Source organism: Mustelus asterias, unplaced genomic scaffold, assembly GCF_964213995.1.
Source record: "Mustelus asterias unplaced genomic scaffold, sMusAst1.hap1.1 HAP1_SCAFFOLD_229, whole genome shotgun sequence".
Lineage (NCBI taxonomy): Eukaryota > Metazoa > Chordata > Chondrichthyes > Carcharhiniformes > Triakidae > Mustelus > Mustelus asterias.
The window spans coordinates 89,564-107,761 of record NW_027590208.1 but is presented as its reverse complement, the minus strand read 5'-3'; the positions used below and the strand labels follow the sequence as shown (position 1 = coordinate 107,761).

Genomic DNA, 18,198 nt, shown 5'->3' with positions numbered 1-18,198 from the left:
TAGGCCTAAAAGGTAGGGATATGTTCGGCACAACTTGTGGGGCCGAAGGGCCTGTTTTGTGCTGTAGTTTTTCTATGTTTCTATTCGGAAAGGGGACCTGTTTGGGGATTATCAAGCATTCAGAGTTATAGAACAGGTCCTCAAGGGTTATAATCCCTGGTTTAGTGTTACAGTCATAGCTAGGGTGTAGAGAAAGATCAACTCAATGCGAGGTAGGTCCATTCAAAAGTCTGACGGCAGCAGGGAAGAAGCTGTTCTTGAGTCGGTCGGTACGTGACCTCAGACTTTTGTATCTTTCTCCCGGCGGAAGAAGGTGGAAGGGAGAATGTCCGGGGTGCGTGGGGGGTCCTTAATTATGCTGGCTGCTTTTCCCCGAGGCAGCGGGAAGTGTAGACAGAGTCAATGGATGGGAGGCTGGTTTGCGTGATGGGACTGGGCTACATTCACGACCTTTTGTAGTTTCTTGCGGTCTTGAGTAGACTGGGGCTATACTCATTGGAATTCAACTGAATGAGGGGAGATCTTATAGAAACATGTAAGATTATGAAGGGAAGAGATAAGATAGAAGCAGGGAGGTTGTTTCCACTGGCGGGTGAAACTGGAACTAGGGGGCATGGCCAATGAGGGAGTGCACTGCTGCCTCTGAAAGCTACTGGCTTGGGCTACCAAATAAACCTGTTGGACTTTAACCTGGTGTTGTGAGACTTCTTACTGGCCTCACAGCGCCGGGGACCCGGGTTTGATCCCAGCCTCGGGTCACTGTCTGTGTGGAGTCTGCACGTTCTCCCCCGTGTCTGCGTGGGTTTCCTCCGGGTGCTCCGGTTTCCTCCCACACTCCAAAGATGTGCGGGTTAGGTGGATTTGGCCCAGGGGAAAATTGACCTAAGTGTCAGGGGGATTAGCCGGGTAAATGTGTGAAGTTACGGGGATAGGGCCTGGGTGGGATTGTGGTCGGTGCAGACTCGATGGGCCAAATGGTTTCCTTCTGCACTGTCGGGATTCTATGATTCTATGACTGAGTTGAGGAGGAATTTCTTCACCCAAAGGGTTGTGAACCTGTGGAATTCCCGGTCCAGTTGAGGCTACCCCATTGAATGTTTTTAAAGCAAGGATAGATAGATTTTTGAACAGTAAAGGATTTAAGGGGTGTGGTGAACCATAGATGGTTACCACTATGGGTACTTGTACATATGTTACTGTTGTCACTGTTGGGGTTAGGGTTGGGGTGTCCTACCTGTTAGCATTGTTCTGTGGTACACTCCGGTTGGCTCTGCCTTCCTAGAGGAGTATAAAGGTCACTGCACTGCCTGGTGACCCTTTAGTCTGGGATTGTATTGTTAAGCAGTATGCTCTATTCTTGTTGCGAATAAAAGCCTTTATTCCCGGGTACGATCGAGCCTCCCGAGTGGATTAATCGCGCACCAAGGGGAGCGGGCGGGTAAGTGGAGCTGAGTCCAGGAAAAGATCAGCCATGATCTTATTGAATGTCGGGGCAGGCTCGAGGGGTCAGACGGCCCACTCCTGCTCCTAGTTCTTATGCAGACTCGCTCCAAACATCCCCTCAACCCAATACGTATTAAAGAATTTGTGTTGCTAACTTATTCACTCAGGATTCTGTAAACTGGTTGCAATAAATCTGTGGGCAAGCTTTCTATTCATCAATGGTTGGTACATTAGCATAAGCATTCATCAGACCACGCAATCTGTCTCAACGCAGAATGTAAATTTCCTTCATTTCTCCCCCGTCGCTATAGTTTATTTATTACTGTCACCAGGAGCACTTTATCCCTTGGAACGGAGGAGAATGAGGTGTCACCTTACCGAGGTGTATAAATCCATGAGGGGCGTGGATAGGATGTACGCACATAGGCCAGACTTTCTGCCTGACGTGAGGGGAGAGGAATACTCCAGGACTGTCACTGCAATGAAGTTACTGTCAAAATCCCCCAGTCGCCACACTCCTGTTCGGGTAACACTGAGGGAGAATTTAGCACAGCCGATGCACCCTAACCAGCACGTCTTTCAGACTCTGGGAGGAAACTGGAGGAAACCCACGCAGACACGGGGAGAATGTGCAGACTCCACACAGACAGTGACCCAAGCCAGGAATCAAACCCGGGTCCCTGGCGCTGGGAGGCAGCAGTGCTAACCCACTGTGCCATACACGCTCTACACTCTGTGTGAAGAAGTTGATCCTCCAACAGTGCGACGCACCCTCAGCACTGACCCTCCCACAGTGCGGTGCTCCCTCAGCACTGATCCTCCCACAGTGCAGCGCCCCCTCAGCACTGACCCTCTGACAGTGCGGTGCTCCCTCAGCACTGACCCTCCCACAGTGCAGTGCTCCCTCAGCACTGACCCTCCCACAGTGCGGCGCTCCCTCAGCACTGACCCTCCCACAGTGCGGTGCTCCCTCAGCACTGACCCTCCCACAGTGCGGTGCTCCCTCAGTACTGACCCTCCCTCAGCACTGACCCTCCCACAGTGCGGCGCTCCCTCAGCACTGACCCTCCCACAGTGCGGTGCTCCCTCAGCACTGACCCTCCCACAGTGCGGCGCTCCCTCAGCACTGACCCTCCCACAGTGCAGCGCTCCCTCAGCACTGACCCTCCCACAGTGCAGCGCTCCCTCAGTACTGACCCTCCCACAGTGCGACGCTCCCTCAGCACTGACCCTCCCACAGTGCGGCGCTCCCTCAGCACTGACCCTCCCACAGTGCGGCGCTCCCTGAGCACTGACCCTCCCACAGGGCGGTGCTCCCTCAGCACTGACCCTCCCACAGTGCAACACTCCCTCAGCACTGACCCTCCCACAGTGCGGCGCTCCCTCAGCACTGACCCTCCCACAGTGCGGTGCTCCCGCAGTACTGACCCTCCGACAGTGCGGCACTCCCTCAGCACTGACCCTCCTACAGTGCGGCGCTCCCTCAGCACTGACCCTCCCATAGTGCGGCGCTCCCTCAGTACTGACCCTCCCACAGTGCGACACTCCCTCAGCACCGACCCTCCCACAGTGCGGCGCTCCCTCAGCACCGACCCTCCCACAGTGCGGCGCTCCCTCAGCACTGACCCTCCCACAGTGCGGTGCTCCCTCAGTACTGACCCTCCCACGGTGCGGCACTCCCTCAGCACTGACCCTCTCCACAGTGCGGCGCTCCCTCAGCACTGACCCTCCCACAGTGCGGCGCTCCCTCAGCACTGACCCTCCTACAGTGCGGCGCTCCCTCAGCACTGACCCTCCCACAGTGCGGCGCTCCCTCAGCACTGACCCTCCCACAGTGCGGGGCGCTCCCTCAGCACTGACCCTCCCACAGTACAGTGCTCCTTCAGCACTGACCCCCCAACAGTGCGGCACTCCCTCAGCACTGACTCTCCCACAGTGCGGCGCTCCCTCAGCAATGACCCTCCCACAATGCGGCGCTCCCTCAGCACTGACCCTCCCACAATGCGGCGCTCCCTCAGCACCGACCCTCCCACAGTTTAACGCTCCCTCAACAATGACCCTCCCACAATGCGGCGCTCTCTCAGCACTGACCCTCCCACAGTGCGGCGCTCCCTCAGCACTGACCCTCCCATAGTGCGGCGCTCCCTCAGCACTGACCCCCCCACAGTGCGGCGCTCCCTCAGCACTGACCCCCCACAGTGCGGCACTCCCTCAGCACCGATCCTCCCACAGTGCGGCGCTCCCTCAGCACTGGCGCTCCCTCAGCACTGACCCTACCACAGTGCGGCGCTCCCTCAGCACCGACCCTCCCACAGTGTGGCACTCCCTCAGCACTGGCCCTCCCACAGTGCGGCGCTCCCTCAGCACCGACCCTCCCACAGTGCGGCGCTCCCTCAACACCGACCGTCCCACAGTGCGGCGCTCCCTCAGCACCGACCCTCCCACAGTGCGGCGCTCCCTCAGCACCGACCCTCCCACAGTGCGGCGCTCCCTCAACACCGACCCTCCCACAGTGCGGCGCTCCCTCAACACCGACCCTCCCACAGTGTGGCACTCCCTCAGCACTGGCCCTCCCACAGTGTGGCACTCCCTCCATGGCAGGTCCTTGGGGAATGGACCTGCCATTCATTAAGTTGATCTTTCTCTACACCCTAGCTATGACTGTAACACTACATTCTGCACTCTCTCCTTTCCTTCTCTATGAACGGTATACTTTGTCTGTATAGCGCGCAAGAAACAATACTTTTCACTGTATCCCAATACATGTGACAATAATAAATCCCAAATCTAATATATATTTCCAAGTTGGGATGGCAAGTGGCTCGGAGGGGCAACTTGTAGGTGGTGGTATTCCCCATGTGTATCATAGAATCAAAGAATCCCTACAGTGCAGAAGGAGGCCATTCGGTCCATCGAGTCTGCACCGCCCACAATCCCACCCAGGCCCTATCCCCGTAACTCCACGCATTTACGCTGTTAATCCTCCTGACACTAGGTTCAATTTAGCACGGCCAATCCACCTAACCCGCACATCTTTGGACTGTGGGAGGAAACTCGAGCACCGGAGGAAACCCACGCAGACACGGGGAGAATGTGCAGACTCCGCACAGACAGTGACCCGAGCCGGGAATCGAACCCGGGTCCCTGGCGCTGTGAAGCAGCAGTGCTAACCCACTGTGCCACCGTGCTGCCTGCCACCTCTTGTCCTTCTAGATGGTAGAGGTGGCGGGTTTGGAAGGTGCTGTCGAAGGAGCCTTAGTGAGTCGCTGCGGTGCATCTTGTAGATGGTACACACGGCTGCGTTGGTGGTGGAGGAAATGGATTTTTGTGGATGGGATGCTGATCGAGCGGGGCTGCTTTGTCCTGGATGGTGCCGAGCTTCTTGAGTGTTGTTGGAGCTGCACTCATCCAGGCAAGTGGAGATTGTTGTTGGGAGCTGCACTCATCCAGGCAAGTGGAGATTGTTGTTGGAGAGACACTCATCCAGGTAAGTGGAGATTGTTGTTGGAGAGACACTCATCCAGGCAAAAGGAGATTGTTGTTGGAGCCGCACTCATCCAGGCAAAAGGAGGTTGTCGTTGGAAAGACACTCACCCAGGCAAGTGGAGATTGTTGTTGGAGAGACACTCATCCAGGCAAGTGAAGATTGTTGTTGGAGAGACACTCATCCAGGCAAGTGGAGATTGTTGTTGGAGAGACACTCATCCAGGCAAGTGGAGATTGTTGTTGGAGAGACACTCATCCAGGCAAGTGGAGATTGTTGTTGGAGACGCACTCATCCAGGCGAGTGGAGATTGTTGTTGGAGAGACACTCATCCAGGCAAGTGGAGATTGTTGTTGGAAAGACACTCATCCAGGCAAGTGGAGATTGTTGTTGGAGTGACACTCATTCAGGCAAGTGGAGATTGTTGTTGGAGACGCACTCATCCAGGCAAGTGAAGATTGTTGTTGGAGAGACACTCATCCAGGCAAGTGGAGATTGTTGTTGGAGAAACACTCATCCGGGCAAGTGGAAATTGTTGTTGGAGAGACACTCATCCAGGCAAGTGGAGATTGTTGTTGGGAGCTGCACTCATCCAGGCAAGTGGACATTGTTGTTGGAGTGACACTCATTCAGGCAAGTGAAGATTGTTGTTGAAGGGACACTCATCTGGGCAAGTGGAGATTGTTGTTGGAGAGACACTCATCCAGGCAAGTGGAGATTGTTGTTGGAGAGACACTCATCCAGGCAAGTGGAGATTGTTGTTGGAGAGACACTCATCCAGGCAAGTGGAGATTGTTGTTGGAGAGACACTCATCCAGGCAAGTGGAGATTGTTGTTGGGAGCTGCATTCATCGAGGCAAGTGGAGATTGTTGTTGGAGAGACACTCACCCAGGCAAAAGGAGGTTGTCGTTGGAAAGACACTCACCCAGGCAAGTGGAGATTGTTGTTGGAGAGACACTCATCCAGGCAAGTGGAGATTGTTGTTGGAGAGACACTCATCCAGGCAAGTGGAAATTGTTGTTGGAGAGACACTCATCCAGGCAAGTGGAGATTGTTGTTGGAGAGACACTCATCCAGGCAAGTGGAGATTGTTGTTGAAGGGACACTCATCTGGGCAAGTGGAGATTGTTGTAGAAGGGACATCAATCCAGGCAAGTGGAGATTGTTGTTGGAGAGACACTCATCCGGGCAAGTGGAGATTGTTGTTGGCGAGACATTCATCCAGGCAAGTGGAGATTGTTGTTGGAGAGACACTCATCCAGGCAAGTGGAGATTGTTGTTGGCGAGACATTCATCCAGACAAGTGGCGATTGTTGTTGGGAGCCGCACTCATCCAGGCAAGTGAAGATTGTTGTTGGAACCGCACTCATCCAGGCAAAAGGAGATTGTGGTTGGAAAGACACTCATCCAGGCAAGTGGAGATTGTTGTTGGAGAGACACTCATCCAGGCAAGTGGAGATTGTTGTTGGAGAGACCCTCATCCAGGCAAAAGGAGATTGTTGTTGGAGCCGCACTCATCCAGGCAAAAGGAGGTTGTCGTTGGAAAGACACTCACCCAGGCAAGTGGAGATTGTTGTTGGAGAGACACTCATCCAGGCAAGTGGAGATTGTTGTTGGAGAGACACTCATCCAGGCAAGTGAGGATTGTTGTTGGAGAGACACTCATCCAGGCAAGTGGAAATTGTTGTTGGAGAGACACTCATCCAGGCAAGTGGAGATTGTTGTTGGAGAGACACTCATCCAGGCAAGTGGAGATTGTTGTTGGGGTGACACTCATTCAGGCAAGTGAAGATTGTTGTTGAAGGGACACTCATCTGGGCAAGTGGAGATTGTTGTTGGGGTGACACTCATTCAGGCAAGTGAAGATTGTTGTTGAAGGGACACTCATCTGGGCAAGTGGAGATTGTAGGCAAGTGGAAATTGTTGTTGGAGAGACACTCATCCGGGCAAGTGGAGATTGTTGTTGGAGAGACACTCATCCAGGCAAGTGGAGATTGTTGTTGGAGAGACACTCATTCAGGCAAGTGAAGATTGTTGTTGAAGGGACACTCAGCTGGGCAAGTGGAGATTGTTGTAGAAGGGACACCCATCCAGGCAAGTGGTGATTGTTGTTGGAGAGACACTCATCCAGGCAAGTGGAGATTGTTGTTGGCGAGACATTCATCCAGGCAAGTGGAGATTGTTGTTGGAGAGACACTCATCCAAGCAAGTGGAGATTGTTGTTGGAGAGATACTCATCCAGGCAAGTGGAGATTGTTGTTGGCGAGACATTCATCCAGACAAGTGGCGATTGTTGTTGGGAGCCGCACTCATCCAGGCAAGTGAAGATTGTTGTTGGAACCGCACTCATCCAGGCAAAAGGAGATTGTGGTTGGAAAGACACTCATCCAGGCAAGTGGAGATTGTTGTTGGAGAGACACTCATCCAGGCAAGTGGAGATTGTTGTTGGAGAGACACTCATCCAGGCAAAAGGGGATTGTTGTTGGAGCCGCACTCATCCAGGCAAAAGGAGGTTGTCGTTGGAAAGACACTCACCCAGGCAAGTGGAGATTGTTGTTGGAGAGACACTCATCCAGGCAAGTGGAGATTGTTGTTGGAGGGACACTCATCCAGGCAAGTGAGGATTGTTGTTGGAGAGACACTCATCCAGGCAAGTGGAAATTGTTGTTGGAGAGACACTCATCCAGGCAAGTGGAGATTGTTGTTGGAGAGACACTCATCCAGGCAAGTGGAGATTGTTGTTGGAGTGACACTCATTCAGGCAAGTGAAGATTGTTGTTGAAGGGACACTCATCTGGGCAAGTGGAGATTGTTGTTGAAGGGACACTCATCTGGCCAAGTGGAGATTGTTGTTGGAGAGACACTCATTCAGGCAAGTGAAGATTGTTGTTGAAGGGACACTCATCCAGGCAAGTGGAGATTGTTGTTGGAGAGACACTCATCCAGGCAAGTGGAGATTGTTATTGGAGAGACACTCATCCAGGCAAGTGGAGATTGTTGTTGGAGAGATACTCATCCAGGCAAGTGAAGATTGTTGTTGGAGAGACATTCATCCAGGCAAGTGGAGATTGTTGTTGGAGAGACATTCATCCAGGCAAAAGGAGATTCTGGTTGGAAAGACACTCATCCGGGCAAGTGGAGATTGTTGTTGGAGAGACACTCATCCAGGCAAGTGGAGATTGTTGTTGGAGAGACACTCATCCAGGCAAGTGGAGATTGTTATTGGAGAGACACTCATCCAGGCAAGTGGAGATTGTTGTTGGAGAGATACTCATCCAGGCAAGTGAAGATTGTTGTTGGAGAGACATTCATCCAGGCAAGTGGAGATTATTGTTGGAGAGACATTCATCCAGGCAAAAGGAGATACTGGTTGGAAAGACACTCATCCGGGCAAGTGGAGATTGTTGTTGGAGAGACACTCATCCAGGCAAGTGGAGATTGTTGTTGGAGAGACACTCATCCAGGCAAGTGGAGATTGTTGTTGGAGAGACACTCATCCAGGCAAGTGGAGATTGTTGTTGGAGCTGCACTCATCCAGGCAAGTGGGGAGTATTCCATCACACTCCTGACTTGTGTCCTTGTCGATGGCGGACAGGCTTTGTGGGGTGTCATAGAAATCATAGAAACCCTACAGTGCAGAAGGAGGCCATTCGGCCCATCGAGCCTGCACCGACCACAATCCCACCCAGGCCCTACCCCCACATATTTACCCGCTAATCCCTCTAACCTACACATCCCAGGACTCTAAGGGGCAATTTTTAACCTGGCCAATGCACCCTAACCCGCACATCTTTGGACTGTGGGAGGAAACCGGAGCACCCGGAGGAAACCCACGCAGACACGGGGAGAATGTGCAAACTCCACACAGACAGTGACCTGAGCCGGGAATCGAACCTGGGTCCCTGGCGCTGTGAGGCAGCAGTGCTAACCCACCGTGCTACCGTGACGCCCAGGAGGCGAGTTACTGGCCGCAGGATTGCCAGTCTATTCCCAGGGCCATTCAGGCCGGAACAGGTCTCACCCGGTAGCGGGATGTCTTGTGATGCAGTTTGCAGAATTGTGCGTTTGATCAGTGACGGCCCACACCTGAACTCACTGGAATTACAAATAAAAATCGGATTCCTCAAACACGCTCTGAACAACCCGTGTGGGCAGGGGGAAGTTAAACATTCAGGCAGTGATTTAATTTTCCCAAGCTGTGTGACAGGCCGGATTATTATTGCTGCGCTGGAGAGGTCCATCGAATAGGGGGGGGAGGGAGGGGGAATGATGGAGGTGAGCGGTATCTCAGACCCAGTACTGAGGGAGGGGGACCCACCCACACGGGGGACCCACCCACACCAACCCAGCTCCTAACCAAGCCCACCTCTCCGTGTGGGGTGTCAGAGACAGGGAGGGGAGGCCTGGCTGACCGAGGGGGGGAGGGCGGGGAGGGGGAAATCAGCCTGGTTTCTGACCCCTGGCTTGCCCTCACCTCTCCCTCCACCCCCTCCCCACCACCAACCCCCAGCTCCGCCTTGTAACCCTAATACATTTGGGGCTGGGGAGATCATTGCCTCAAACACCCGCACCACCCCCTCCCCCCCCCGCCCCCCCCCGCTTCCTGGGAAAGAGGCCGGATTGAAATAATCCACGTGAGGGTGAGCCCAGCGATGCCTCCCATGGTTGAATATCTTGCCAATCTTTGTACAAATGGTGAGCGTGTGTTAATGTGTGTGTTAATGTGTGTGTGCGAGTGGGAGTGCGAGTGGGAGTGCCGGTTGGGGTGGGGGTGCGTGTGTGAGTGTGTGTGTGTGTGTGAGTGTGCGTGAGTGTGTGTATGGTCAGTCGGGGGTAGCATGGTTGGTGCAGGCTTGGAGGGCCGAAGAGCCTGTTCCCGTGCTGTAATTTTCTTTGTTCTTTGTACTTTGAGTGTGTGTCTATGCGTGAGTGTGTGAGTGAGTGTGCGAGTGAGTGAGGTGGCACAGTGGTTAGCACTGCTGCCTCACAGCGCCAGGGACCCGGGTTCGATTCCCGGCTTGGGTCACTGTCTGTGTGGAGTCTGCATGTTCTCCCCGTGTCTGCGTGGGTTTCCTCCGGGTGCTCCGGTTTCCTCCCACAGTCCAAAGATGTGCAGATTGGATTGGCCGTGATAAATTTCTCCTTAGTATCCAAAGATGTGCAAGGTTAGGTGGATTGGCCATGCTAAATTGTCCCTTAGTGTCCAAAGATGTGCAGGTTAGGTGAATTGGCCATGCTAAATTGTCCCTTAGTGTCCAAAGATGTGCGGGTTAGGTGGATTGGCCATGCTAAATTGTCCCTTAGTGTCCAAAGATGTGCGGGTTAGGTGGATTGGCCATGCTAAATTGTCCCTTAGTGTCCAAAGATGTGCGTGTTAGGGGGATTGGCCATGCTAAATTGCCCCTTAGTGTCCAAAGATGTGTAGGTTAGGTGGATTGGCCAGGGTAAATTGACCCTTAGTGTCCAAAGATGTGCGGGTTAGGTGGATTGGCCATGCTAAATTGTCCCTTAGTGTCCAAAGATGTGCAGGTTAGGTGAATTGGCCATGCTAAATTGTCCCTTAGTGTCCAAAGATGTGCAGGTTAGGTGGATTGTCCATGCTAAATTACCCCTTAGTGTCCAAAGATGTGCGGGTTCGGTGGATTGGCCATGCTAAATTGCTCCTTAGTGTCCAAAGATGTGTAGGTTAAGGGAATTAGCCATGCTAAATTGTCCCTTAGTGTCCAAAGATGTGTAGGTTAGGTGGATTGGCCATGCTAAATTGTCCCTTAGTGTCCAAAGATGTGTAGGTTAGGTGGATTGGCCATGCTAAATTGCCCCTTAGTGTCCAAAGATGTGCGGGTTAGGTGGATTGGTCATGCTAAATTGTCCCTTAGTGTCCAAAGATGTGCGGGTTAGGTGAATTGGCCATGCTAAATTACCCCTTAGTGTCCAAAGATGTGCAGGTTAGGTGGATTGGCCATGCTAAATTGCTCCTTAGTGTCCAAAGATGTGTAGGTTAAGGGAATTAGCCATGCTAAATTGTCCCTTAGTGTCCAAAGATGTGTAGGTTAGGTGGATTGGCCATGCTAAATTGCCCCTTAGTGTCCAAAGATGTGTGGGTTAGGTGGATTGGCTGTGCTAAACTGTCCCTTAGTGTCCAAAGATGTGCGGGTTAGGTGGATTGGCCATGCTAAATTGTCCCTTAGTGTCCAAAGATGTGCAGGTTAGGGGGATTGGCCATGCTAAATTGCCCCTTAGTGTCCAAAGATGTGCGGGTTAGATGGATTGGCCATGCTAAATTGTCCCTTAGTGTCCAAAGATGTGCAGGTTAGGTGGATTGGCCATGCTAAATTGTCCCTTAGTGTCCAAAGATGTGCAGGTTAGGGGGATTGGCCATGCTAAATTACCCCTTAGTGTCCAAAGATGTGCAGGTTATGGCAGGTTGGCCGTGCTAAATTGCCCCTTAGTGTCAGGGGGATTAGCAGGGTAAATGCATGGGGTTATGGGGATAGGACCTGGGTGGGATTGTGGTCGGTGCAGACTCGATGGGCCGAATGGTCTCTGTCTGCACTGTTGGATTCTATGATTCTACGAGTGCGAGTGTGTGAGTTGTGTGTCTGAGGGCACTGGACCACCGCACTACATCAGGAAGATAACAACTGCAGGCCGGCGCAAGATGAGTGGAGCACACGGAAGGTGGGAGGTTGCACCATTCAAATGTGTCGCCACTGTTTAAAAAAAGGAGGTAGACAAAAGGCGGGTAACTATTGGCCGGTTCGCTTAACTTCTGTATCGGGAAAATGCTTGAATCTAACATCAAGGAAGAAATAGCGAGACGTCTGGATACAAATTGTCCCATTGGTAAGACGCAGCATGGGTTCATGAAGGGAAGGTCATGTTTGACTAATTTGATGGAATTCTTTGAGAATATTACATGTGCAGTGGACAATGGGGAACCTGTGGATGTGGTGTATCTGGATTTCCAGAAGGCATTTGACAAGGTGCCGCACCAAAGACTGCTGCATAAGATAAAGGTGCACGGTGTTACGGGTAATGTACTAGCATGGATAGAGGATTGGTTAACTAACAGAAAGCAAAGAGTGGGGGGTAAATGGGTGTTTTTCTGGTTGGCGATCAGTGACTAGTGGGTGTGCCTCAGGGATCAGTGTTGGGACTGCAATTGTTTACGATTTACATCGATGATTTGGAGTTGGGGACCAAGTGTGTCAAAATTCGCAGATGACACTAAGATGAGTGGCAGAGCAAAGTGTGCAGAGGACGCTGAAAGTCTGCAAAGGGATATAGATAATCTGAGTGAGTGGGTGAGGGCCTGGCAGATGGAGCTCAATGTTGGTAAATGTGAGGTCATCCATTTTGGTCGGAATAACAGCAAAATGGACTATTATTTAAATAGTAAAAAATTGCAGCATGCCGCTGTGCAGAGGGACCTGGGTGTCCTTGTGCAGGGATCTCAAGAAGTTGGTTTGCAGGTGCAGCAGGGAATTAAGAAGGCAAATGGAATTTTGTCCTTCATTGCTAGAGGGATGGAGTTTAAAAACAGCGAGGTTATGTTGCAGCTGTATAAGGTGCTGGTGAGGCCACACCTGGAGTACTGTGTACAGTTTTGGTCTCCTTACTTGAGAAAGGATATACTGGCACTGGAGGGGGTGCAGAGGAGATTCACTAGGTTGATTCCGGAGTCGAGAGGGCTGGTAATGAGGAGAGACTGAGTAGACTGGGGCTATACTCATTGGAATTCAGAAGAATGAGGGGAGATCTTATAGAAACATATAAAATTATGAAGGGAATCGATAAGATAGAAGCAGGGAAGTTGTTTCCACTGGCGGGTGAAACTAGAACTCGGGGGCATGGCCTCAAAATAAGGGGAAGCAGATTTAGGACTGAGTTGAGGAGTAACTTCTTCACACAAAGGGTTGTGAATCTGTAGCCCAGTTGAGGCTCCCTCATTGAATGTTTTTAAGGCAAGGATAGATAAATTTTTGAACAGTAAAGGAATTAAGGGTTATAGTGAGCGGGCGGGTAAGCGGAGCTGAGTCCACGAAATGATCAGCCATGATCTTATTGAATGGCGGAGCAGGCTCGAGGGGCCAGGTGGCCTACACTTGCTCCTAGTTCTTATGTTTACCAGGAGAATTGCCAGAGTCTGGGGGGAGGGCAGCCATTTTGGATTGAGATGAGGACGAATTTCTCCTGTTGAGTCTTGGCCATTGGGCGGCCATCTTCTCACTGTCTATCTTTGTTGCTCTCTCGCTCTCCACCTCGACACCCCCCCTCCCCAACCCCTGCCCCCTCCTCCTCACCCCCCACCCCCTCTCCGTTCCAACCCACGCCCCCCCCCCTCTCCCCCCTCCCCCTACCCCGACCCTCGGACAGTCGTCTACATCTGCTGCTCCCCCGACACCTTCCGCCAGCTGATTCTCAACGCCAGGTGGGCAGGCATGACCGGCGGAGAGTACGCCTTCTTCCACCTGGATGTCTTCGGGGAGAGCCTCCGGGGGGCGCCCGGCCAGGCGCCGCTGTTGCCGTGGAGACGGGAGGACCAGAATGACCAGGACGCCAAAGAGGCCTACGCTGTAAGAGTGCTGATTGGATGGAGGGAGGGAGGGGGAGGGGGAAGGAGAGGGTGGTGGGGCAGGGGTGTGGGGTGGGTGGGGGTGGAGACACGGGGGGAGGTGGGGGGGATCTGCCCCATCACTGTTGAAACAGGCAAAGACTTTCGTGAAGTAAGAGTCTCGGGGTTCATAACATTATACAATTCCTGCAGTGCAGAACAAGGCCATTCGGCCCATCGAGTCTGCACCGATCCTTCAACAGAGCACCTTACCAAGGCCGTATCACCCTAACCTGCACATCTTTGGACACTAAGGGCCAATTCAGCATGGCCAATCCACCTAACGCCATTGACCGAATGGCCTCCTTCTGCACTGTAAAGTCTCCGTGGTTCCGATTCTGCTTCATCCAACTCGCCTCCTTAAATGTCTTTCCGCTACTCACCTCCCACAATTCCCATGGGAGCGCGTCCCACATTCTCAAAAAACTTCCGTGCATGCAAGTCCCACCTTCTCCTCCACTCATCCGTGGGAGCGAAAACCACATTCTCCCCCCACTCCCCGTGGGAGCGAGTCCCACATTCTCCCCCACTCCCCCCGTGGGAGCGAGTCCCACATTCTCCTCCACTCCCCCCGTGGGAGCGAGTCCCACATTCTCCCCCACTCCCCCCGTGGGAGCGAGTCCCACATTCTCCCCCACTCCCCCCGTGGGAGCGAGTCCCACATTCTCCCCCACTCCCCCTATGGGAGCGAGCCCCACATTCTCCCCCACTCCCCCCGTGGGAGCGAGTCCCACATTCTCCCCCACTCCCCCCGTGGGAGCGAGTCCCGCATTCTCCCCCACTCCCCCCGTGGGAGCGAGTCCCACATTCTCCCCCACTCCCCCCGTGGGAGCGAGTCCCGCATTCTCCCCCACTCCCCCCGTGGGAGCGAGTCCCACATTCTCCCCCACTCCCCCCGTGGGAGCGAGTCCCGCATTCTCCCCCCTGTGGGAGCGAGTCCCACATTCTCCCCACTGGGTGCAGACATTCCCCTGAGTTCCCGGTTGGATTTTCCCGCTATTCTAGTTGATTGATTCCTGTTGATGAGTGTTGATGAATTGTCCGATCGGAGTGATGTGGGTCTGGGTGGTCCATGTTAGACTTTCCTCTCTCCCACAGGCGGTGATGGTGATTACATACAGGGAACCAGACAACCCTGAGTACAGGCGCTTCGTGCAGGATTTAAAGGACTATGCTTTGCAATACTTCAATTTCACCATCAAGGACACCCTGGTGAGTGGCGGTTGATTTGGTAAGTGGAAGCGGTGCGGTGCATTGACAGACGCTTCCTGTCTACCCATTCCCGTCACCATGACACCAGGAGGCTCCACTGCCACCTCAGAGTCCGAAGGGCTATAGTCCCACCCCAGGGATGGGAGAACCTCAACGCAGGCGGAGAGTGCAGTATCGAGGGAGTGCTGCACTGCCGGAGGGTCAGTGCTGAGGGAGCGCCGCACTGTGGGTCACTGCCGAGGGAGCGCCGCACTGTGGGAGGATCAGTGCTGAGGGAGCACCGCACTGTGGGAGGGTCAGTGCTGAGGGAGCGCCACACTGTGGGAGGGTCAGTGCTGAGGGAGCACCGCACTGTGGGAGGGTCAGTGCTGAGGGAGCGCCGCACTGTGGGAAGGTCAGTGCTGAGGGAGCGCCGCACTGTGGGAGGGTCAGTGCTGAGGGAGCGCCGCACTGTGGGAGGGTCAGTGCTGAGGGAGCGCCGCACTGTGGGAGGGTCAGTGCTGAGGGAGCGCTGCACTGTGGGAGGGTCAGTGCCGAGGGAGCGCCGCACTGTGGGAGGGTCAGTGCCGAGGGAGCGCCGCACTGTGGGAGGGTCAGTGCTGAGGGAGCGCTGCACTGTGGGAGGGTCAGTGCTGAGGGAGCGCCGCACTGTGGGAGGGTCAGCGCTGAGTGAGCGCCGCACTGTGGGAGGGTCAGTGCTGAGGGAGCACCGCACTGTGGGAGGGTCAGTGCTGAGGGAGCGCCGCACTGTGGGAGGGTCAGTGCTGAGGGAGCGCCGCACTGTGGGAGGGTCAGTGCTGAGGGAGCGCCGCACTGTGGGAGGGTCAGTGCTGAGGGAGTGCTGCACTGTGGGAGGGTCAGTGCCGAGGGAGCGCCGCACTGTGGGAGGGTCAGTGCTGAGGGAGCGCTGCACTGTGGGAGGGTCAGTGCTGAGGGAGCGCCGCACTGTGGGAGGGTCAGTGCTGAGGGAGCGCTGCACTGTGGGAGGGTCAGTGCTGAGGGAGCGCCGCACTGTGGGAGGGTCAGTGCTGAGGGAGCGCTGCACTGTGGGAGGGTCAGTGCTGAGGGAGCGCCGCACTGTGGGAGGGTCAGTGCTGAGGGAGCGCCGCACTGTGGGAGGGTCATTTACGGTGTTTGAGTCTCAGTCTAACCTCAGCCTCTCAATCTTCCAGATGAACTACATTGCAGGAGGGTTCTATGATGGAGTGATGCTCTACGCCCATGCTTTGAACGAGACGCTTGCTGCTGGTGGGACCACCAGGAACGGGGCAGCCATCACACGCCAGATGTGGAACAGAACCTTCCATGGTAAAAAAATGAGAGCACCCACTGAGAGAAAGAGAGAGAGCACTCAGTGTACAGACAACCCCCCTCGAGACGGGACTGAGAAACAGTCAGTGTACTGATATCTCTCTGAGAGAGAGAGGGGAGTGGGAGACACCAGTTTGTGTAGTGATATCTCCCTGAGAGAGAGGGGACTGAGAGATACCAGTCAGTGTACAGATATCTCCCTGAGAGAGAGAGGGGACAGAGAGACACCAGTCAGTATACAGATATCTTGCTGAGAGAGAGAGAGGGGACTGAGAGACACCAGTCAGTGGACAGACATCTCCCTGAGAGAGAGAGGACTGAGAGACACCAGTCAGTGTACAGATATCTCCCTGAGAGAGAGAGGGGACAGAGAGACACCAGTCAGTATACAGATATCTTGCTGAGAGAGAGGGGGCTGAGAGACACCAGTCAGTGTACAGATATCTCCCTGAGAGAGAGAGAGGGGCTGAGAGACACCAGTCAGTGTACAGATATCTCCCTGAGAGAGAGAGAGAGAGGACTGAGAGACACCAGTCAGTGTACAGATATCTCCCTGAGAGAGAGAGACTGAGAGACACCAGTCAGTGTACAGATATCTCCCTGAGAGAGAGAGAGGGGCTGAGAGACACCAGTCAGTGTACAGATATCTCCCTGAGAGAGAGAGACTGAGAGACACCAGTCAGTGTACAGATATCTCCCTGAGACAGGGGACTGAGAGACACCAGTCAGTGTACAGATATCTCCCTGAGAGAGAGAGACTGAGAGACACCAGTCAGTGTACAGATATCTCCCTGAGAGAGAGAGGGGCTGAGAGACAGCAGTCAGTGTACAGACATCTCCCTGAGACAGGGGACTGAGAGACACCAGTCAGTGTACAGATATCTCCCTGAGAGAGAGAGAGGGGCTGAGAGACAGCAGTCAGTGTACAGATATCTCCCTGAGAGAGAGAGAGGACTGAGAGACACCAGTCAGTGTACAGATATCTCCCTGAGACAGGGGACTGAGAGACACCAGTCAGTGTACAGACATCTCCCTGAGAGAGAGAGAGGGGCTGAGAGACAGCAGTCAGTGTACAGACATCTCCCTGAGAGAGAGAGAGGGGCTGAGAGACAGCAGTCAGTGTACAGATATCTCCCTGAGAAAGAGAGAGGACTGAGAGACACCAGTCAGTGTACAGATATCTCCCTGAGACAGGGGACTGAGAGACACCAGTCAGTGTACAGATTTCTCCCTGAGAGAGAGAGAGGGGCTGAGAGACAGCAGTCAGTGTACAGACATCTCCCTGAGACAGGGGACTGAGAGACACCAGTCAGTGTACAGATATCTCCCTGAGAGAGAGAGACTGATATACCGGAATCATCCATTGTTTGCCCCTGGAGAAGGTGGTGGGTGAGCCGCCATCTTGAATCCGCTGCAGTCCCGTGCGGTGTAGGTACACCCACAGTGCTGTTAGGGAGGGAGTTCCGGGATTGTTATTGGACATCAGTCAGTCCCCGTGTGTGGTGTAGGTACACCCACAGTGCTGTTAGGGAGGGAGTTCCGGGATTGTTATTGGACATCAGTCAGTCCCCGTGTGTGGGGTAGGTACACCCACAGTGCTGTTAGGGAGGGAGTTCCGGGATTGTTATTGGACATCAGTCAGTCCCCATGTGAGGTGTAGGTACACCCACAGTGCTGTTAGGGAGGGAGTTCCGGGATTGTTATTGGACATCAGTCAGTCCCCGTGTGAGGTGTAGGTACACCCACAGTGCTGTTAGGGAGGGAGTTCCGGGATTGTTATTGGACATCAGTCAGTCCCCGTGTGAGGTGTAGGTACACCCACAGCGCTGTTAGGGAGGGAGTTCCGGGATTGTTATTGGACATCAGTCAGTCCCCGTGTGAGGTGTAGGTACACCCACAGTGCTGTTAGGGAGGGAGTTCCGGGATTGTTATTGGACATCAGTCAGTCCCCGTGTGAGGTGTAGGTACACCCACAGTGCTGTTAGGGAGGGAGTTCCGGGATTGTTATTGGACATCAGTCAGTCCCCGTGTGAGGTGTAGGTACACCCACAGTGCTGTTAGGGAGGGAGTTCCGGGATTTTGACCCAGTGAAGGAACGGCCGATATATTTCCAAGTCGGGATGGCGAGTGGCT

The 18,198-nt window shown here is 53.9% G+C and overlaps 1 protein-coding gene across 1 annotated transcript in view; it reads left to right on the top strand.

Moving 5' to 3' along the window:
• The window catches only part of LOC144485834 (atrial natriuretic peptide receptor 1-like), an 89,097-nt gene that overhangs the window by 8,885 nt on the left and 62,014 nt on the right, over positions 1-18,198 (top strand). The window contains exons 2-4 of the mRNA XM_078203907.1: positions 13,305-13,504; positions 14,641-14,754; positions 15,927-16,062. Coding sequence (XP_078060033.1) covers positions 13,305-13,504; positions 14,641-14,754; positions 15,927-16,062 — 450 coding nt within the window. The remainder of the gene's footprint in view (positions 1-13,304; positions 13,505-14,640; positions 14,755-15,926; positions 16,063-18,198) is intronic.